General features: G+C 37.1%; 2 protein-coding genes across 4 annotated transcripts; one reads left to right on the top strand and one right to left on the bottom strand.

Annotated features, from left to right (window-relative positions):
- Positions 1–105: 105 nt before the first annotated feature.
- Positions 106–11,071, bottom strand: zc3h7a (zinc finger CCCH-type containing 7A). Of its 3 annotated transcripts, XM_056752524.1 has the most exons (24): positions 10,894–11,071; positions 10,015–10,113; positions 9,663–9,702; positions 9,354–9,551; positions 8,822–8,980; positions 8,664–8,744; positions 8,406–8,459; positions 8,282–8,321; positions 8,166–8,200; positions 7,902–8,084; positions 7,555–7,780; positions 7,253–7,290; positions 6,995–7,166; positions 6,728–6,883; positions 6,043–6,248; positions 4,278–4,378; positions 3,289–3,470; positions 3,149–3,213; positions 2,920–3,056; positions 2,723–2,828; positions 2,277–2,385; positions 1,815–1,948; positions 1,052–1,215; positions 106–970 (listed from the first exon to the last, which is right to left on the bottom strand). In XM_056752524.1, exons 2-24 carry the CDS (start codon positions 10,080–10,082, stop codon positions 781–783), a joined length of 2,844 nt encoding a protein of 947 aa, XP_056608502.1. In that variant the 5' UTR covers positions 10,083–10,113; positions 10,894–11,071; the 3' UTR covers positions 106–780. The 3 variants fall into 3 exon arrangements, with proteins under 3 accessions (XP_056608502.1, XP_056608501.1, XP_056608503.1); XM_056752523.1 differs by having other exon boundaries at positions 7,902–8,200; positions 10,894–11,064; XM_056752525.1 differs by lacking the exons at positions 10,015–10,113; positions 10,894–11,071 and adding an exon at positions 9,834–9,998 and having other exon boundaries at positions 7,902–8,200.
- Positions 11,072–11,517: 446 nt separating this feature from the next.
- pla2g10 (phospholipase A2 group X) lies at positions 11,518–15,558 on the top strand. The gene is made up of 4 exons (XM_056752526.1): positions 11,518–12,029; positions 12,870–13,038; positions 13,931–14,037; positions 15,371–15,558. The coding sequence occupies exons 1-4, from the start codon at positions 11,993–11,995 to the stop codon at positions 15,517–15,519; spliced, it is 462 nt and encodes a 153-aa protein (XP_056608504.1). The 5' UTR covers positions 11,518–11,992; the 3' UTR covers positions 15,520–15,558.
- The last annotated feature ends 7,554 nt before the right edge of the window (positions 15,559–23,112 follow it).

The following is a 23,112-nucleotide window of genomic DNA, read 5'->3' as shown; positions in this document are numbered from 1 at the left end:
TGTACGGCGAAGTACCGCGAGGTGTGTTAATGCGTTAACTTTTTTATTTTTAAAAGTTTTGCAACCAGGTTTTTTTTCATTGTATAAAAAGTAACTAACACCAGATTCGATGCACAATGCATTTATTATCATCACAGAAGTGCAGTTAGCAGGTAATCACTTTTCCAACATCCAAAACGGTTCTCGACATAAACCTTCAATCTTCGAATCCTTTATTAATACACACAGATGGTATCATTTCTCTAACACAATTTTGCTCTCAGAATCAACAGATGAGAAAATAAAAACTTTATTGCGTTTGCGTTGGTAAGTATAATACCAACGAACAACACTCATTCAACAGACTAATTTAAAGAACAGAGATACAGGGCCAAAAGAAAATAAAGAACAAACAAGCGGAGACGACATTCTGTGGCGTAAACATTCCACGGGAATCTCAGGAGTTTCTCAACATGCCTCTTAATACACCTTCTGTCATACCTACCGCTTGGGGTCTCTATAACAAAATCAGAATTCCAGACCCTGAAAGGTGATCCTCTGTGTGCTAGTTAAGAACAGAAACATAAAAAGGCGGCGGTGCATTGATTTTAACCGGTGATGAAAGCAACAAAGCCGTGATTACTCAGAACACAAGGCCAACTCTGTGCTGTCACGAAAATCTAGGAGGAGCATCGTCTCATCCACCACGGAGAGCTACACCATGCTCGCCCGATTCAATACTGAACCCAAGACATTTTAGTTCCAGAACACCTTGCGATAACTGTCAAATTAATTAAAACATTACATAATATCTTTAAGCAGAAAACTATATTTGCCAAAGTCATCATCATTTGGTGCTATTAAGTGATCTTTACGGGCTTTGGCAAGTTTCATCAAAAGAAATTCCCGTCTGTCCCTCCATTCGTTCAACTCCTCCTCTCCATGTGCCAGCATACAGAGTTCCCCTTCCGTGCAGGTGCCCTTGAGGAACCTAAAAAGATCGAAACCCATCCGTTAGCATTGACACTACCTCAACCTGTCTCAAACGTTTCCGACTGACGTTTCGACTCACCGCTCGCAGACTTTGAAAGTGCCAGTTGGGAAGCGATACTGCCAGCAGCTCTGATCATCTTCAGAGTTGAACACTCGCTCTTTATGCTTCTCGGAGGTGATGTGCTGTTGCCACTGCTTGTCGCTGTTGCAGTTTTTCCCACACAACCAACAATGGTTTCCAGCCTGATAAAACAACATTTCAGTTATAAAGATTCTGTTTAGGAAGCAATTTATGGTGTGAGGTTGGGAAATTATTAGGGAATTAAAGAGATAGTTCACCCAAAATTGAAAATTCTGTCATTATTTACTCGCCCTCAAGTTGTTCCCAACCTGTATACATGTATATTTTTTTGCTGAACACAAAGATATTTGGAAGAATGTTAGCAACGGACAGTTCTGGGACATCAAAGGTGCTCCATAACTGGTTTGATTTTCTAAATATCTATTGTGTTCAAAAGTACCATAAAATAAATATTTTTCCTTCTATGGAAGTCAATGGTGCCCCAGAAATCTCAGTTGCTAAGAGTATTCCAAACATCTTTACTTGTGTTCAGCAAATCAAAAAAATTATACAGATTTGGAACAATTTGAGGGTGATTAAATCTTGAAGGAACTTTTATATTTGGGTGGCGTGTTACTTTTAGAATGAATAATCAGAAATCAAATCATTTAAATTAAAAAAATGTTCTATATAAATGAAAAAAGAAAAAGCACGGACTAAGATCAAGCAATAATACAGAAAAACAAAACAAAACTTGTATTTTGATAACGTGTTTTCATACCACTTCCTCAGCATAATCTGTGGGCATGTGAATCTGTTTGCCATTCTCCTTCAGAGAACTGTTGAAGGTCTCCTCACTCCAGCCCGGCCTCTGAGACTGTAGCCACATCTCATATAGATGTTCCATGTCTGAAACTACAAACACAAATGATCATTAAGCATGCAAACATCTTTTACACTATTCGATGTTCCAAACATAATCTGAACTTTAAATAAAAAAAAAAAAGTCAGATTTGAACATTACCCAAAATATATAATTTTTTTGCCATAGCACAATAATAATTAACAGTAAAGCTGAACTACACACAAAAAAGGGGGAAAAAGTAATCAGTAAATGATATATATGTTGCAGTGCATTCCTATAGGTGAATGATAAATGTAATAAAATAAATGTGACATTCCTTATGTACATTATGTTCTAGTAACTTTAAGGGTTTGCTAGTCCGAAGCATGATAAACTTACCATTGTTCTCCTTCATGAAGGTCCATAAATCTCTCTCCTCTGTGCTGTGCGCAAATGTGCAGTTTCCAATGTACTGACATTTTTTACCAGCTGCCACATGCATGCAAATCTAAACAAGCATAGAAATAATGATTATTTAAGAGACAATATTATTAAAAACAAAAACTATTTTTGTTTATAGTTCTTTTGTCAAACGAGACCCAGTTTGTACAAGTAATTTTTTGTGCGATTTATTGTTTTCTTCATAAAATCATCCAACATAATATTAAGAACATTCTGTAATAAAATATAACCTGGGAAATTCTAATATTAACTAAGGCCACGTTAAACAATGAAATCATAATGTAATCAATGGTATTAATCAAACTTTGATACTTTTTTTCAACATAAGATTTGTAAATTTAAACCTGGATTTCAGAGTGAGTCACACAAAACATTACACTTACTTCAAACTGCAGAGGAACAGGCTTTTTTGTTGGGAGAGTTCGAACTGTGGTCCACTTCTTCCGTTCAACAGAGCTAACCAGCACCACCCGTCTCTCTTTAGACCAACTGGTCAACAGAAAAGTGATACGATCAGACATTTGCACAAGATTAAATTTATAACAGCAGTTTAGCAAGTTAGCATACAAAAGGGACTCACGGATGCCTCGCCTTGGCACTGCAATACTTCTTGTTTTTGTCTGGCTCGATGACTTGGCCGTTTCTCCAACACTGACCGCATACAAATTGCATCTTTAGGTTGGGCGGACCAAATCTGCGCAAGGTTGCTGGGCTCTCCTGTGGGTTTGCCACAAAAAAGAATTTCCAAGAGCTCATTCATAGAGACACGAGTACACGTCTGTGGGTCATTATATATATATATATTCTACCTGAGGAGCAGCGTTCATATTCCAATATTTCTGGGACTCTAGAACAATATTTTCATGCGAGATGCCTAAAAAAAAAACACAAGGTTTAGTGTTTCTGTCAGCTCTGATGTCTTATAACTCATGAGATGTTAGACTGTCACCTTGTTCACTCTGCATCATCCAAACTTTAAGCTCGATGAGGCTGTGGGCGTAAAAGCAGAAATCCTCACGCTGGCAGCCGTAACGTACCTCGTGCCTACACAAATCCATTTGGCCTGCACTGTGGTAGGGACGAATTTTGGTGTACTTCACCGTTTTATCCTTCATAATATGTACAAGGCATCTGAGAAATAACAGATATCAGTTAAAAAGACGCTTTTGACAGATCCCAGGAATACACATTTACATTACATTTATGCATTTGGCAGACGCTTTTATCCAAAGCGACTTACATTGCATCATCTAATGCATCATAGTTTCTAAACACGTGCAATCCCCTGGGATTGCGACCCTGGCGTTGTTAGCGCCATGCTCTAACCATTGATCTCCAGGAAAGCTATACATTACTATGACTGATGAACACAATGTATTTGTACCAATGTAACACAAAAGCACTGAGGTTAAATTAAAAGCTCTCTGATTTATAAGTCGCTTTTGATAGAAGCATCTGCTATATGAAAACGTAAAAGTAGTGTTCTGCTCTAACAATGGAAGCGGATACAGTTTGCAGACTCCATCATGTATGTACATGCATAACGTGTATATAAAAAAAAAACAAATCAACAAACGAATTCAAATGAATTCTTAGTATTTTTGTCCAAATTCGATACATACATACACATCGGTAGTTTACAAATAAACCATTCATGTGTCCTACAGTGGGAATAGCAAAAAAATATTTTAATTATTTCAATTGTTTATATTATATTATAATACTATATTATTATTATAGTTATAAAATAGGAACATTTTAAGAATTTTTCAGGTTATATTGTTTATTAAGTACATGCAGCTTGAATTAATATTTTTTACAAATTTGTACTAGAAAGCAGGACAAAAATACCAAGAAAATGATTTCTTTGCAGTGTAGTGATTATTCAAAATCACTCCATTCACTGTAAAGCACGTCAACACAAGAAGAGATGCTTACTTCTTTTCCTCAAATGCATGCTTTGTCACAGGGTGCGAGCATAGACCGGGGTTGTCCTTATTGGTTTTGCTGATTATTCTGGGTTTGTGATCAAAGCAAACCTACAGAGCAAGTCAAATGTTAGATTAAGAACAAACTGGAATTTCATTAGAAAACCAGTCAGTCCAGTTTAATGATGCAATTAAGTGGAGGAATGCACAAAACTGCACACACCCTGCCCAACCCCAATCCCCTTCAAAAACAAGTCTTTAATGTTACATGTTTAAAAACATGCTTGCAAAAAATAGTTTATTTTTGTGTTGCTTAGTGAAAAAGATCTATTACAATTAACTAATTCTGACTGGCAATTTTGGAAATATATGTTCAAATGTTTATTAGATTAACAGTGACCTAAACAATATATAATACTAGGTTGATGCTTTGTAAATATCTTATTCTAATGTCAAATAAGACCTATTTTAAACCAACTTTAATGAATTACTGCCGATTACAATACAATTGAAAGAATAATTGAACACAAGAAAAGAAAACTGTGGCCTTGAGACTTCCATACTAGTGATGCGCGGATGACGGTTACATCCGCGGGCGCTGCCGATGATCCGCAGGTCGGGTGGGTCAGGTAATAAAAAATACATTCTGATTAATTGCGGGTGGGTCGCGATTGGATGAGATCATATAACAATATTAACAAAATTTCTCTATAAATAAGAATGTGTTTTAAATGCATTTTCAGCAGGCAGACGCCAATTTGCACTCATTTAAAATAAATACGTGCGTGTCGGCGGTAGAGGGGGGTCATTTCTTAAAACAGATCCGAGAAATTTAAAAAGGAGAATTAAAAACAAAACAAAAGGAAGGAAAGAAAGAAAGAAAGAAGTTTTAGCGAAGTGGTTAACAAGGATGAATCAAGTGCTGGGTGTGTTATATCCAACGACTGTGATGCACTGAATTGTTATGAAAGCCACAAGACTGGTACCTCGAATATTGTTCATCATGTGTGTGCTAAATCGAAAGTTCAGTGATAGAAAAGGCATAATTCAAAGTATGAAGGGAGTAAAGTCTGTGTTTATTTTATTAAGAATATGTAGGCCAATCTGGCCTAAGATAAAACTTTTGTTTTATAAATTAATGTTAATTTAAAAGCATTTCACGATCAGCGTTTTATTTTAGTATCAGAGATTGGCAGATAAGTTCCAATGCAGGTCTGGTGCGGATATCTATATCACAGAAAACTATACGTACAGGTGCTTGGCAGGTGGATAATTTATTTGAAGCAGAGGATGCAGGTGACATTTTAATAAATAATAATAAAGGTATTTGCAATTTATATAAACAGCTGTGTTTGGCATCTAATTCTCACAGACTCTTTGGATAAATAAAGATAACTCCCAAAATTATGTTCTGAATGAAGTAGTCGCTCTGCATTTATAACAAGCGTAGAGAGCGCAGAAAGGATCGTGTTGGCCGGCTGTATGATAACTACGTGCACATCTCCATTCCCTCACCCCGTCACAAATTAAAATAATATATAATTTATGCCATTTGGGCAGCTGATCCCAACAAGGTAAAAAATACGGAAATTCGTATCTATACAGAAAAAATTATCCCAGGAAGTGTTTTAGAAGTCAGTTTAGCTACAGAAAAAATACTTTTCTCTAATTCATAACATTAAAATGTCCCTTAAAGTGATCAGTTACTGTTAAGGTGTTAGTTGATCGTTCCATCTGTTCAAAGCAAACCATTTGTAAGAAAAGGTGTGGTGTACCTCACAGAGGAACATAAATATCCCATGGTGCTCCTGTAGGATTTTTGGAACCGTCAAATTGATCTTAGGTCTAGGTCCATATGGATCGGACAGATTGTCTCTACAAATGAAGCCTTTGCGTTCCAGCGTCCAAACATCAATTTCCTCTTGGCAGTAAGCAAAGGTACAGTGTCCAAGATATCTGCATTCTTCCCCTATTGCTACATCTATAAAACAACAGTTTACAAAACGTTTAGGTGCATTCCATTAAAGTGATAAATCACCCAAAAATATACATTTTGCTATCATCTTCCGCAGAGCACAAAAGAATATATCTTGAAGAATGTTATCTGACCCCCATTTCCTTGAATTAGGTTTGTGTCCATACAATAGAAGTGAACGGGTGCAAGTGCTGTTCGGTTTTCAACTTTCTTAAAAATATATTTTTTTGTGATCTGCAGAAGAAAGAAGTCATACAGGTTTGAAATGACAAGAGGGTGAGTAAATGATGACAGAATTTTAATTGTTGGGTGAACTATCCCTTGAATAATCAGACCATTATGCTAATTATGCTGACTGCACAGCAGTCAATGGTTTGATTACCAGGGAGCACACATACCTTTAATGTAAGTCCCTTTATATTTAAGCGTCTACCTAAATGCATAGGTGAAAATGTCACAAAAGCAGAAAAGCCACAAACAATTACCTTTGCAAACATAAAAAGGACCCATGTACTGGTTTTTGGGTCTCGGGCGAATAAGCTTCCACGTTGAGATCTCAACATGCTTACGTCTGCCCAACAGCAAATCTTTTTTGCATTTGTGGTCCTCTGGATGGTAGCTGTAATCCAGTACTCCAGGTCCTGTGGACACCGGGTGATTAATAACACTGAACATGCAAACCTCTGGCTTCAAAAAGACGGCATTGGCAGCCGCTGCCTAGCAACGCTTCTGCATGATTGATTAACGCTTACCAGTTTTAATGTAGCATGAAGTACAGGCTTGTTTGAATTCGTGGCTATCAGCAAGTGGGTTCTTGGCAAGATCCAGCTGAGGGGGATAATGCTGCGCGTACAGCCCGTCGGATGTGCTGAAACCCATCCTGATGGGTGGAATGCTTGACATGGACATGTCACTGTTGGCCAGCTGAAAGAGGAAAAAGGTGACTTTGAAAGAAAAGAAAGCTTTTTATTTTTATAAAAACGTTAACCACGGGGAAAATAAACTCTTACCGACATGAAATGATGCTGGCTAAAACCTTTATCTGGTCCTTTTTGAGATTTAAAAAGATAAAAAGGGAAATCAGAATTTATAAACAAAAACCACAAAGACCCAATTGAAATGTCTTTATTAACAATAAGCATAAATGAGGGGATTCATATTTTTTTATGATGTGATATAAATATGAGGTCATAATGAGGCACAAATGATTCACCACAAAGATCCCAACTTTTGAGTCATTACGGATACAAATCTCAATTCGCCCATCATTTTGCAGGTGATGCATAATTTTACACTCACAGAGTCAACATACCTGTTTGAGACTCTGAAATTGACAAATTATCCAACGAATCCAACGGTGAGGAAAATGTGTCCAGACCAAAAGAATAAGATGAAATTGGCTTGTGGTATGGTGCTGGCAAATTTACGGTCATAAACGGGTGACTCAGATGGGAGGGCATGTGGAGAGTACTTTGCATGGAACTACTGACAGCAATACTGGTGGGTAAAGGAATAGGTCCCTCTGCTGTGGGAATATCCTTGTTGAGATAAGATAAGAAGCAAAGTATTACAACAAATTCTTGCTTCAGCCTATTATTTGTACACACATCTGCATCAAACCTTTGGGCTTGTGACCAAAAATGTGGATCTGTAGCTTACCAAAGAAGGCTCGGGAGGACTTGCTCTGTCCAACAGCTCATCCAGATCATCCCCAATAATATCGGTATCATAGTCCAACCGGGTCTCTGTTGTGTATGAGTCAGTGTGTCTGGTTCCATTAACCAGGGGCATGTGCATGGTCAATGGAACAGGCTCTGGGTTATAGGATTCAACTGGAATGATCTGTGGCGAGATTACACCGACGATAGGCTGAGACTTCACCTCGACATTCTCATTTACAGTAGAACACACCGGCATACTGACCGAGCCTTCCAAACCCTGTACAGACGAGCCCAGTTCTATGCAACGAAGCATAAATTAGATTACTGCAAATAATACATTTTGAAAAACTACCGTATGTAAAAAAAACACTGACATACCCATTTCAATATATTCCACAGAGGCAGAGCTTTGAGAATGCTGTTAGGAAAAAAATCGACTTTGTGAGGTGACTGACATTTCTACTTTTTAAGACACTGTGTGCATGACCTTGATAAGTTTTACCTTATCATTACCAGCTCCTGATAGACTTGTGCCAGGCAAAACATTCAAGGCAGGCTGTGTGAAAAAAAAACAGAGAACGAAGAACTGATCATCAAGCTACAATTCTATCTAGTGCAAACTTGGGGGATGGTTATTAAAAATCTCCATTTCCATGTAGTTTTTGGCTTATACTTGACGTTTATCGTTCACATCTATTTTCTAGGTCTTAAAAAACGAATTTGCTCTTAATGTGAACGTGTGTTTTTTTTGTTGTTTTACCTTGCTTCTCACATAAGGCTTACGGATTTTCAGGCCCAACATTTTGGCAAGCTCCTGTGTCATTTCAATCACGTGGGCATCCTGCAACAAAAATTCAAAGTAAATATTTATAATATATTTCAACATTTCTCTCAATCTCCGTAGTAAAGTGCACTGACCTGAGGCACTGCCATCGAGCATTTAGCCACAGCGTCATACGCCGCCTGATGTTTTCCCATCTCTTTCAGACACCGAGCTTTCCGGTAAAGTGCTCTGTAGTTGCCTTCGTTCAGCTGAAGAGCTTTTTCACAGTCTTCCAGGGCTTGATCATGCAGCCCCTGGATAGGTAACCACAAACAAACGCATTAACAAACCAACCTGGACAATAATTCACTTTATACAATGGCCTGTCTGAATACTTGATTCTGATTGGCTGGATGGTGTGCATTAAAACGGTATTATGCACAAGTAGTTCTAGTCAGTTTGATCAACATTTGAATTTAACTGATGAAAATAACTTCATCTGTATGGTCAATAATGACATCAATTAAAGCTTTAACTTGGCAACTGACCATAGTATAAGCGGGATAATCCATAGCTAGCAAAGCATTGAAGGATTTTAATGCACTTTGCAGAGCCTTCGCATCGGGTGGGTCTTGGCCTCCGCGTACACATTAAAACCCTTTGAAAACAAAGAACGTATAATCTTACAATGTTTAAGTAGGATGCGGCACGGTTAGCGTGAAGCTTCTCCTTTATCTCTTGAGAGATGCCGATATCCTCCGATTCCGCATACTCGGCAATGTTTAAGGCCTCCGTGTGTAATTCAACAGATTTCGTCCATTCGCCTTCAAGGAACATGTCATTTCCCTCGGCAAACAGATTTCTCACAAGAGCCTGAATGAATTCCTGGAGGAACGAATGGATAAATATGTATTCAAGAACTTCTACGGCTTTTAAAGTTTATTTGTTAACTTTGTTTATCTGTTCATTTATTTGTTATGAACGCGAGCAACAAACCTCGTACTGCTCCTGAGTGCCATGAAAAGGCAACGTGGACCTAAAAAACAACAAGTGGAATGTTAAGGCATTAAAATACAATGTGACTTAAGTTAAAAAAAAAAGTTAAACAATAACAACCAGAAAAACAAACATTTGTTAAGAAAGCAAGAAAAATCAGCACCAGCTAACCTAAGATATAAAGTTTCCTTCCTGTTTGAATTGCATTTACATCATATTACAAAATACAGCCAACGTGAAATGACGTCAATTTCCCCTCTTCTTTCACAGGTACAACCCAAAGTGAATCACTTGACAGTCTCTTCTTTATTATCAAAGTAACTTAAGTTCACATGAAGACGTTCAAACCTACTGAATAAACTTAAGTCCCTCTTCAATGTCCTGCCACCGGCTTCTTCTGTCCTGTGATGTGACTGACATCTTCCCATGCGAGACTCGACTCTGTTCTCACCTGGAAATATTTCGATATACAGACAGGTCACACGACAACATACAGATTTAAAATTCCTATGGCGTAATGCGAATCCTTTTATGGAAAATCCTTCCTGTTCCGCTCGGTTCAACAAGCGCATCTAACAACGCCTCGATCCAGCAAATGTCTCACAACGGGTTGGCGATATTAACAACAATCAACATGGCGCGATACACGGCAGCAAAGTAGTTAAACAACACACTTCCTCAACTTTGGCCCGACGTTTTAGATAAGCGTCAACCACTTCATCCCAAAGTATGCGAGGTGGCGTGACTTGTGGAAACTTCTTACGCAGACACTTAGGAAAATCTTTATTTCAACGCAACAGCGGCATGAATCGCAGCATGCGCGTTAAAAACGACGTCACATTATCGTTCAAACAATGATTTGGGAAATATAAACCCACATTCGATGCCTTAATAAACTGTTAAGATAAGTATCTCGCCAATGTTTGAGACAGGTCGATTGCCTGGCCACACCTTCCCAAGTTAAAATAATTTATACGTTTTTATCTTTAACTTGTGCTAAAATGCCCACGAATGTATTTGGCTTGTTTTTCGATGAAATCAGGACTGATGTGTGTATTTAAATGTGTGTTAGCTTGATGGATGGCCATGCAACCTATTGTGCTAACGTTACATAGACAGTCGCTAGGTAGACTAGCGCGGTAGCATTTTACCCGCGCAGCTGTGGCCCCACGACCAGCTAAAACAGCGTTCAGCCGAGCGCATGTACGCGAACATGTCTGTACAAACTCACCTTAAAGATAACTGTAATCAGTAGGAAATAGAGGTCTTCATACAAACTCTAATGTTTTCATGTGTATCTCAATCAGTCCCATCTATGGGCAACGTGATCCACATGACGTCTTGTTCACTTTTTTTGGTGAATAGTTGAAGGTGGTCAGAGCGCCCCCTGTCGAGCGCGCTCCACAACAGCGCCCGTCGTCAACGCAAACGGCGCAACTTCTGTCGAGACTTCACGTTTTTACTCCTTTCACGAGAGAAATTTGGGTGAATATGGATGGAAATGGTTTTCCACAAAACAAGAGTAAACGAGGACGAAGGCTGTCAATCACTTATATATGTTCCACCTTAAACAAAACGTCTTGAAATTGGACATTTTTGTCAAAATGAGTTATTCACACGGCCAGTTTTTATTCTGTGACAACTCATTTACATGTGCTGTTTATTCTTCACCCTGTGTACAGAAGGGAGACTTTTTATTTGGGAATCTCATCATTTCAAGGCGACAAAAGTTTTAATAAAACAAGTATCTGTAGGCTAGAATTATGACGGCGATTCACCAAAGCAAGGTTTAACGAATGCGACTAATTTGCATTAGTAAATATAGTCTCATTTCTGCACAAATAGGCAACTGACAAAAAGATTAGCAGAATAGATCTAACTTTCAGTTCAACCGTAAATGGGGATATCAACCTGTGCAATAAACAAAGGGTATTTTACATAAAGGTTGTTTGTTGGCTTAATTGTCCTCACCTGCAAACGCCCTAAAGCAAACATTTGGCCTCTGCCTATTCCATGAATTCATGAACAGAAATGACATGGGGCGGTACTGACAAAAACATCCAACCCGTATGGAGAAACGTAACTCGATATTCCCTGAATGAACCTCATTTCAAAGTTTTCGTAATTTAACCCAGTGTAGCCTTCAAGTGTGTGTGTGTGTGTGTGTGAGAGAGAGAGAGAGAGAGAGAGAGAGAGAGAGAGACGCTGGAAGGAGTGTGTTTCCCTAAGATTACTCATTGAATTATATTAACGTCTATAAAACGCTCAGCACTGAAGGCAGCCTGTATATCCCACAGTAAACAGACACTCGGCTATTACCTGACAGTACAATGTCTGCGCTGTACTGGACCTTTCTGCTCTTTACAGGTGAGTCAGCTCAGCTCTCATCCGTTCACTATATACTTAATTTCTTCTTTTGTGCTCATTCATTTGACTGGTTAAAACATTTCGATTTTGCAAGGCAACGGAAAAGTGTACAAACTGTTTAGAGATTGATTTTATTTAAAAGCAGTTGACTGCACTTCAATATAACTGCAACATTATTATATAATATCTTGTAAACCAATGTAGCTTTTAGAATATTACATTTTTTAATAATGACCTTTTAAAGACAAGTCATGTGCAAGTTAAAAAACACTTCGGCTATGTAAATAATGTAAATGGCTAGGTTTTGTAAACCTATGGTATTTATGAGACCCAACTGGATCAAAACAATAAATGACTGTAAATGAAACCATCTACCTCTTTACAAGTATAGCTATTTATAACTCTTAACTCTTCATTTTTACTCTTAATAAACATGACACATTCAGGACTCTAACACTTCACTTCTGTGGAATCTAACACTCCATTGATAAAAAACACAATATTCTTTGCTTAAATGCGATAGGTATGTTGAATCGGGTTTTAAAACAGAACAACCTAACCTCCCTTGTGACATTTTTGTAAAAATTGAGTTTTATTTCCTCATTCTTTGACATCTTATTTACGTTGTGTCATGTTTTGGTCTTTGCATTGTTTACAAAAAGTTTCTATTTACAAAGTCAAATGGAAAAAAAAATCAAACCTGCTCAGAATGCAAATAATTGCACGACCAAGATATGTTAAAAGTACTGTGCCATTCCAAGTTACTTTGGATAATACTGTCGCTTTAAAGTGTTGTCGGATTTTCTGTGTTTCTCAATGTCAGCGTTTTACCTTTTTCAGTCAGCATGGCTTCCCTGCAGTCACAGAGGTCTTCACGGACCAAAAGGGGTCTCCTGGAACTGGCCGGGGTTATCAAGTGCAGCACGGGAAGATCAGCGCTAGCTTATACGATGTATGGATGTTACTGTGGCCTTGGAGGTCAAGGGTGGCCCAGGGACCGCGCAGACTGGTAAAATAACATTGTTATTCACTTTTGCACTATTTTTTTGCAGTGTTTAGATTTGCCCGTTCTATAAACCCAATCTTAGTCCAAGTGGCTTTTTGTGGGGCATTTCCTCAAACATCTGGAAAACACCTACACTTAGCACACCCACATGCAAAATGAAAGCCATTTTACCAGTGTCTGTTTTGCAAAATGGAATGCAGTCGCACACAGCATTCAGTGGATATTTTATTCGTTGAACATAAACAGGCAAAACCAGTATGGCCAGAACTTAAACCTCAAAACTTTCTTCGGGGCAGTAAGCCACCAGACAAGGGAGACCCCATAACAAACCAACACCGGACACAATGGCAATAAGCATGGCAGCAAACAAAACATTAGGCTTATTCGTATTGATAAGGTAATGCACAGATTCGACAGTCGAACAAGCCTATTATCACAAAAGGCAGGTGAGGAGCATAAAACCATAATGAGATCAATTATTCGGGTAACAAGGGTGGGGTCACGAATAGGACAGCACATGACTTACATAAACAAACCATGAGAGTGTATTTCAAGACACAAAAATACAGGGAATACAGGATTTATTTAGGATGCAAAGATCCGTCATATGACAGCCAGCGACACCTGAACCTGAACATATTATGACCGCAGATTCCACCGACAAGCACTAATTTAGATCCTACACATTCAGCTGTTAATCTTTCGACTGTGTCATTGTTGTAACGTTCCCTCACAAATGAGATCACATTGCGCTTTGGCAACGTCTAGTCTATTTAAAATATTAAGGTTAATATTAAAAGGACATAAAGGTCTTATAAAAATAGGCTTTTACTCAGATACATTTTTTACATAAAGCAGTTATGCAGGTCGTCTATTCTGTTTGTCTTTGATCCAGGTGTTGCCACAAGCACGACTGCTGTTATGCTGACGCAGAGTTTGCAGGCTGTCAAACTAAGACAGAAATGTATCAGTGGAAGTGTGAAGATGAGGAGGTTGACTGTGGTATGTGTTATCATCTTTATAGGCTACATTATATTTTTGCATGATTACACTGACTGCATTTCAACATGGTTATTAATCCTGTGAATGAAACTCCGGAGGTGGAACTGAAATGCTACAAATGTTTTGTTTGGGTTTCCCATCAACTTCAGGAGGTAGTACAAATACAGGGTGTGTATTATAGCAGATTGAAGAGTTCAGGCTAAAAGGGGCGCTTTCTTCACCAAACCACACAATATTTTAGTTTCCCTCAGTAAACACCTGGAAACATTCATGAGATTTACAGCGTGTTGCTATGATTTATTTATTTCTCAGTGGCTTTGGCGTATTTCTCAGATCAGAAATGAATTTCTCAAAACTACTTATTCAACTTTAGCATCATCTTGTCACTTGTGCACATCAGAAAGTAGTTTATTTTTCTTTTGAATTCTTTTGAACAAGTTGCAATTGCTTTAATTCATTCATGCAATTGATTATTTTCAATTGACAGTTTTTTCCGACATTATCAGTTGCGTATGTCATGTTGCTTAAAATGAATCATATAGTTCTATGTGCAATTGTCTTACCACGCTTAACATCTAGTCATTTGTTCATCGTCTTAGTCATTCAATGTAAAATTGTTGGATCCGTTGTCATAATCTGACAGGCATATTCATTTTTCTGACGCTTACAGGGTTATTGATCCGAACTGTGACTAGATTTACTTTGCTCACAGGTTACTGTTAGAAACTCCGATCCTTCATTCATAAACACACACATACACGCACACTGTACAGAGATTTTTCACAAGGATCTCATCTCTGATTATGAGAGGGCTCTGTTTCACGATGATTTGCAAAAGCATGTGGTCATTTCGGATATCGTTGCGTTTTACGGCTGCATTGCAACAATAAGAAATCCCAAAGGGGGTGTAGAATATATGAAGTTTGATTTCGCATACAGCACTGCATGCAGTTCTGCCTGAGGGGTCTCTCCTATGTTTATCTTTTTATAGCATTTTTTCCCATTGTGCTGTTAAATAAGGTTGTCTTCTGCATCACAGATACTTTGTTCAAGCTTGATGTGTAACTTGTTGATAGACCAACAGTACAAGTGTAAAGTGAATCTTGTTAAATCTTTTGCTATCAGTGTCGCATATACAGTCTTTTGCATTATCAATCAGTGTCATTACAAACCGAAGCCATATCTTACACCCCAAAAAAAAAGGATAAATAAAGCATGATGTTGAGAATGATTTGAGAAACGCACCAAAGCGACTGAGAAAAACTGTAATACCCACAATATGGCTGTAATATTTTTCAATCATTGAAATTTCTCTGATGCTTCTTCAATGCAGACTCGCTTAATGACAGATGTGCGAAAATCCTGTGCCGATGTGACAGAGAGGCAGCCAAATGTCTGGGAAAAGCACCATTCAACGAACAATACATTTTGTGGCCTGACTTCCTCTGTGGTGATGAACATCCTACCTGCAACATTTATTAGTTTAATTTTATATGTTTATTAAAAAAATAATTGAGAACATTGCATAGTTTGTATTTTAAATATGTGACCCTGCTAGGTTGAAAAAATACAAAAATAGGTATTTGTGTTTATCAGTGCATATTAATAGATTTTAAGATACTCTTCTTAGAATTTCATTTTTGATACTAAAGCTAGTTATTTTAAATACTGAAATGAATGGATTTATTGACAATTTGCCTTCTTTTGGAGAAATATCGGAGGATGGCTTCCAGAATTTGAATGTTTAAGATGGTATTATTCAGTCAGTATTTTGAGGTTATGTTTTAACAGAATGTTCTTTAGATTATGTAGGGTGATTTTATGTTAAAACAGTAAATCACAAAAAAAGACAAACTAGGTTTTCACAGGCAGTGTTCTACATTTACCAGGAAAATTCATTAAAATGATCAAATTAGTTACAATTTGTCTATATTATTATCTTTTTATTATTACTTTTAGATTTTGATGCCTTTAGTCAAACATAAGCTCCCAAAAGTGTTTCCTGTGGGAGAGACCAGAGCCAAATTGTCAATTGTTATGTTGTTATGTAATTATCAAACCATTGGTCTGGCCAATAGAATTTGTAATAAAACAAATAAATCACACTCACAAAGGACCTATCCAGACATGATATTTATGAAAAACACTCGTCCTAAAATTGGAATTAAATCTGTTGCTCATCGTTCTTTATTATAGAGTTGACACCTGCCTTAATGTGTGTCAGTTTGGGTGTGTTGTTTTAATTTGCGTTCTGAAAGAATTGTAAGACCTGTTTACTGTTACAAAATATGATCCTCAATGATATAAATCTAAATAAATAAATAATGTAATAATGTTACATCATCAACACATAGTAAGAATACTGTACACACACGACTGAGCAGATCTGACAGGAAATGAATGGATCACACCGAAGCACTACCTTAGCTGGTTCGGTGTGCAACTTCCCTTACTTAAAACAAATGTGATAAAAAATATCTAGGGAATGATGGGAATCCTGACTCTGGCAAAGCTTGTGTTGACTTCATAGGCCAAAGAGGAAATCCAGCTCAACCCGTGTCCTTAAAAGTCTTTTCATATATGTCCGCGACTAGCGCTTATCCTTTCTCTCATTCCCAGCATTACACAGAAATGACATCAGGTTCATTTAAAGGGCCTGTTGTTATTAAAAGCTGTATGATCTGAATGAACAAGAACCCTGGAGAGTGATGAAGGCCTGTGTGATGAACCAGACTGACGCTTGCTCGAGACTTACCAGTAGGTGGCACCATTCGTTCAGTTTTCATCTAAACATAACGTATAGACAACAAAAGAATTTTGGTCACCACTCACTTAGCTATATTCTTCAACTGATATGTCCTTATAAAATATTCATTATTGATATTACTCAATATATTCAATTCCTAAAACAAATACAAAAAATATGTTTTGTTTCCGTGTCGCTATTCATGCATGACTTTAGTCACATATGGATGCATATAAACTATAAGATCTTTATGGGAAATCCTCACATTTAAACATTTGTGAGCCTTTTCTGGCACCTTTTCTATCCACAACCCGGGATGAACAAAAATTCACATTGCATTTTTATAACAACTATTGTCTATACACAAAGCCATCAAAGTGACTTTATAGATACTAAAGTGTAAATGAGGTAATTTAATAACACAGGGATGGTAAATAATCTTCTGTGTGAGACTTGTTGAAGGATGCTGGATTTTAATGGACAGAAGTGGTCTTCACATTCCACGGTAAACATGTGAAGTTCCTCGCGCTCTGTTGTCAGTCAGGGTGAAGCTGTGTGAAATAGGAGAAGATCTGCCCAACCGCTGGGACCTGAATATCTGGGGAAAGTTCCACAAACACTCACTCAATTGTGTTCTTCCATCAGCGGTTGATAAGCGATGAAGTTATGGAAGTCATATGCTTCTGGAGTCACATGGAATTGGGGAATAAGGGGTGCCTTCACGTCTGTATGTTTTCTTGTTTACTTCTTCAGAGACAATTTTGAAATTGTCGACAATGCCCTTACTTGTTTAAAGGCTTTTACTCAATCCACAAGGTTTCTTCTTTATCTATCGCCATGTCCATCTGGTTACTGAAACCTGAAAAACATCTCAACAGTAAATTACATTCTTCTGTGTTGTGAAATTATGCACAGGTCAAAGATATGAACAATACAAATGTGGGACAGAATCATTGTTAAAAAACAAAAAAACAGTCAGCTTGCGTTTGAGTTATTAAAACTTATTTTACATTAACTCAAGCCTTTTCAATATATTTTTAGAAAAAAATTGGCATAATTTACATAATTTAGTTGAAATTATTTTTGTTGAAATCATTTTTTACAGCGATGGCATGAACATTGTCTTAATATGTTTATTCACCGAATTTCTGTTACTGTGACTTTCCCACTTTGTCATCAATCCAAACACTTTTAGATTTGATTCAAGATAGACAATTAAACAGCGTTCATAGATCTTGTTTCTAATACAGTGGCCACAAAAATAATTTGGACACTCACATCACGCTCGTGTCAAAAACATCAAACCAGGTGTCATCTGTAAAAAAATACGGCTTTACTCAAAAATTAATTACCCACCAAAGTTGTTCCAAATCCGTATACAATTCTTTGTAGAAAGATATTTGGACGAATTTCTTGGGCATCATTGACTTACAAAACATATTGTTTTTTAAATGGTCTTCAAAGGTGACCCAAAACTGTTTGCTTTCCTAAATTCCTCAAAATATCTTGGACACAATCATTACACAATTCCTACTATGGCAGGGAATGGTGCCCCAGAACTGTCGGTTGCTAACATTCTTCCAATTATCTTGCTGTGTGCTCAACCAAACAAAGAAATTTGGTCACACTTCAGTATAGGGGCAATTCTCGCTATTAACAAACCATTAACTATGACTTTTCCTCCGATAAACTCTTAATTTGTTGTAAATAGCTATTAGGTTTAGGTAGGATTAGGGAAGTAGAGTATGGTCATGCGGAATATGTGCTTATAAGAACTAATAAACAGCCAATATGACAATAATATGGATGCTAATAACAACTAGTTAATAGTGAGAATTATCCACTATACTGAAGTGCTACCAGAAAGTATACAGATTGGGAAGAACTTGAGGTTGAGTTATTCATGGCATGAACATTTTCGGGTGAACTGTCCCTTTAAATACATACTTGATTTGATATTTGTTATGCAATTAAGTTATTTACAAAATAATGCCCAATTTTTTTCATGTTCCTATTCACATCACAAGACAATGAAAACATGTCAACATGTTACTGAATTCATGAGTATACAGTTGTGCAATTCACTCCAAAACAACAGGACCTTTTGAATGGAAATAATATGGGGGATCACTATTTATTTCAAATCTGTCAAGAAGGGCAGAGTTATGTCTGCGATAATGTCTTCGAACACATAACGAATTAAAAAATATAACATTGCTAAGTATAAATATAGCATACAGTCCATGAGTGCTGACCAATTTACTAGCTGTTATAAAGAAAGAACAGTTCATAAAATGTTATAACATTACTATACAATTTCACCAGGGGTGGGGATAGGGGGTGTAATTGCTTCTCTTCAGTAAGCACTATATAATTTTGTTCTCATGTGTAATCCCGCCTAGATGATCACCTTCATAATAGCAAGCCGTATAATTACTCTCAAGGTTTAATGATCTGCAACCGGACAGCTCTACAAGTTCAAGGGGTGCTGAAGGCACATGCATCATTGGGTTTGTTTAGAGATTGACTACTTAAAACTCCCTCTTGACTCATATGAACAATATGATCATCCAGTGAGGCTGACCGTGGTCTAATTGTTTTTGTGGCTTTTACACCATGTGAGATGAATGTAATGAAGTCTCCGAAGAACACAGCAAGCATATGGAGCTCCCCTGACTGTTTCCTACCTGGCAAGTGGGAAAGAATCTCTAGTGGTTGGTTTGAAGAGATAGCTCAACCCAAAATAAAACTTCATCATTATATCATTCAAAATCGTACAAAAAGTTTGGTTACAAACGTTTGTCAAAATATTGTGTTCTGTAGAAGAAAGAAAGTCATATAGGCCAGACATGAGGGCGAGCAAATGATGACAGAGTAGATTTCATTTTGGGTTCAATGTCCCTTTAAGAACAAAGCTGCCTGTTGGGTATTATAGATGATGTTGCATCTCCTGATCTGTGGTCTTATGACATTCGTTCAAACTCTGAAATCAACCGTTTTTAATTTTGCGGTAGTTTTTATTTTTCAATGCTTATTTGCAACTCACTGGTAGTGAAGCCAACCATTCATACAAGGATTAAGAACATTCGCTGCTGTATATTCTCATGGGTTTCTATTCATGTTATACAAACAAGGCTGTTCAGGTTTGGATGAATGAACTATTGTTTTTATTCACTGTTAATCCAACATGCTAATAACACCATTGCCAGTTCAAAGAGGCCACGTCGCGTACTAAACATTTTATTAACATTTATGCATTTGGCCGATGCTTTTATCCAAAGCAATTTACGTTGCATTAACCTATACATTTATACTTAGGTATGTGCAATAACCCGGGATCAAACCCACAACCTTGCGTTGTTAATTTAATGCTCTTACCACTGAGCAATCTTTACTGAATGAACTGTCGCCTCTTTGGCACAGTTGATTTAGCCGCTGCTTTTGTAAACAAACCATTCCAAACTGCTCTTTGGATTTCACTGGCGTTGAAATAAAAATCCTCTATGTGTCACAATAGGATTAGGGAATAATTTTTTTTGTTTTACCCATGGGAGTTTTTATTTTTTTGAATCCACAAATGCATTAATATTTTCCTGTGATTCAAGTAAAACCCTCTTTCAAGTTTTAAACCCATATAATTATACATGAGTCACCCATTTTTACAGGCATGACAAAGGTGAGCCCGAAGAAATCACAGCTCCACCCCTGCCTGTATGACATGAACATTTTGAAGACATTTATAACGATAAAACAAATCTCCACCCTTGTCTGTTTTACCAAGTAAAAATAAGTATAATTTGCTATATAGCCTTTTACAATGAATTGTTTCTTCGTTCTTAATTTTTGACATAATTTCAATTTAAATAGTCAACATCAATATAATGACAGGTAGGTAGATAGATAGATTTATACTAAATAGGTAGGTAGGTAGATACTGTAGATACAGTAGAAAGATAGATAGATAGAATCTTTCCTGAAGCAACTGGATGTTTCTCTGGGAGCAGTGACTCAAGTCTTAACCTGTCTCATCTGTTTCAGACTCAAAAGTAGGTGAAATTTAAAGTCTTCCTTGCCCTTGTCACATTAACAAGCAAACGGTAGATTTGCAAATTTTACGACCGATCTTTACAGATGTCGCACACGCTGTCGTATCATTCCCGCACATCTTGTCCTTCACTTTGAACCCTATTAATCCATTTGCTGGGCTGAGACACTGAGGATGTGACTCAGAAATAAAAGCCATGTGCATTGGCTTCTTTTCTAATTTCACTTTACCAAAGGCCCAAGAAACAGCGGTCTCAAAAGCACAAAGGAAGGAATTCTTCAAGAACTATCGCTCGGGAACCATCGCTGCGAGATTCCCCTCAAAATATGAAGGCTTTCAACAGATTCTGACGAAGAGAAATGGAAGCGATGAAACAAACACGCTAGCAAATTAATCACATGACTGCCTGGCACCTTAAATACGTGGAGCTGGGCTCAGCTTTTATTCAAAATAGTCATTCATTCATTTGGTTTGGCTGTGAGAGGGCGGCATGTGGCTTCAGTTAAGAGCTAAACTGACGCATATGCTCGCTACAGTCTAATGTGTGTGTGTCTGTATCCCTGACCCCATGACTCATGACAGCATGGCCATACTCCTCTCCCACACAACAGGAGCATTACAGATACAAAGAATGCAGACTAATGGTTTGCCACGCGGTAATACCTGCCTCCCTGAAAAGGGTACATGGATCATAAAATTTAAATCTTGCAGGGCATTCTTTGTCAATGGAGCCAATTCGATCTTTATTTCTATATATCTCATCTAACTTTGAAATCGTTGATAATTTACCAGTCCAGTATGCACATTACCAGTATGCAAAGATGTCTATTTAGTCAAAATTGTATGGTTATTTACTCTTACCTCCATAGATAATAGTTGGAGCCCAGGAGCATAGCAAAGAAAATGTGTTTAATGTTTAAACAATGTTCAGAATAATCTATTTAACATTGATTCAATATTAAATCAGTCATCTTTGCTGAGTCTGTTTGCCATTGTTGCTGCTAGAATTTAAAGAGACCACTCCAAAATATCTTTACATTTATCCAAATTTACTATTAATAGGTTATGTATTTAATTCTGTGAAGTCGATTTCTATCATTTTTTTATTTGCATTTATTTCCAGAATATTGAAACGGAACGAACTAGTTTAAAAAGATGCAATGTTTTCAGGTCTTGAATACTGAAAAAAACAAGTACATATTCATGTTTAAACAACTTAATAAGTCTTTTAGAATCAGTTCAATATTTACTTTATGACACTGCTGTAAAAAATTCAACTTAGAAACTTCAGTTCAAAATCTGTGTAAAATGTTTAAGTTAAATCAAATTGACTTTTGAAGTTACTTGAATTTATAAAATTAAGTTGAAATTAATTCAACTTGATTTTTTAAATATAAAATTCAACTAATATATAATATAAATTAAGTTAAAAAAAAATTAGAATATCTATTCAATTTGATTTAACTTAAAAAAGATTTAAGGCAGCTGTTGAACTAGGTGAAATAAGATGGAATAGGTGATTTTTTCAGTGTGAGGTTTGTTTCCAGAATGACCACAATACATGTAGATATGCTTGTTAAAAGCTAAACTGGACTCTATACATTTTTTCATTGACTGTATCTCCACATATATTATAACATTCATGATCCACTGTGAAAAAAAACCTTCTGGCATTTATTTGAAGTAAATAACAAGTTGGCTGGAGTGTACCGAGGCCAAACTGCTGTATCACAGGGGCATGTAAGCAGTGTGTGATGGACTCGTGATAACCACAAAGACAGTGTAGCCAGCCAAAGAGCATGATCCATTACAGCATGCTAGATCATACTGAGCCCACCGGCAAATCTAAACAACAAAACCAGTATTGTCAGGTTCTACAATTTCTTTCAAATGTGCAACAGACGTCAAGGCAACTTTAATAGCGAGTTTGGTGAAAGATCATTCTTTTGTAAACACCCATCTTTAATACGTCTTACCATTCACGGTTATCTGTTGTGGTGACAAATGATAGTTTTTTAATGCCTGTCATCGATTTTGACATTTTTTGATCATGAGAGAACAATAGTAACCAACAAACAAAGAACGAACAAAAAGAAAACCAGAGATGAATCCCAAATGGTAAAGCATGCCACTAGCGATGACAAAGTCACGTGTTCGAATCCCAGAGATCAAACGTACTACTTTGAATAAAAGCATGGGCCTAATGCAAATAGAATTTTAATGAAATTATCGTTATCTGCCAAACAATATGATAATAAATTACTATTGCAGATTTCATGCCATT

The sequence above is a fragment of the Triplophysa dalaica genome, chromosome 7, assembly GCF_015846415.1.
Source record: "Triplophysa dalaica isolate WHDGS20190420 chromosome 7, ASM1584641v1, whole genome shotgun sequence".
Classification (NCBI taxonomy): Eukaryota; Metazoa; Chordata; class Actinopteri; order Cypriniformes; family Nemacheilidae; genus Triplophysa; species Triplophysa dalaica.
This window is presented reverse-complemented; position numbering and strand designations above follow the sequence as displayed.

Excerpts from the sequence above, each read along its gene's own strand:
- zc3h7a (XM_056752523.1), bottom strand. The coding sequence starts at position 10,082 with ATGTCAGTCACATCACAGGACAGAAGAAGCCGGTGGCAGGACATTGAA. Across the intron at positions 7,781-7,901 it reads GTCCTCCCGAGCCTTCTTTG|GATATTCCCACAGCAGAGGG; the intron begins GTAAGCTACAGA and ends TATCTCAACAAG. Across the intron at positions 971-1,051 it reads ACTTTCAAAGTCTGCGAGCG|GTTCCTCAAGGGCACCTGCA; the intron begins GTGAGTCGAAAC and ends CGATCTTTTTAG.
- pla2g10 (XM_056752526.1), top strand. The coding sequence starts at position 11,993 with ATGTCTGCGCTGTACTGGACCTTTCTGCTCTTTACAG. Across the intron at positions 12,030-12,869 it reads GACCTTTCTGCTCTTTACAG|TCAGCATGGCTTCCCTGCAG; the intron begins GTGAGTCAGCTC and ends TACCTTTTTCAG. Across the intron at positions 14,038-15,370 it reads AGATGAGGAGGTTGACTGTG|ACTCGCTTAATGACAGATGT; the intron begins GTATGTGTTATC and ends TCTTCAATGCAG.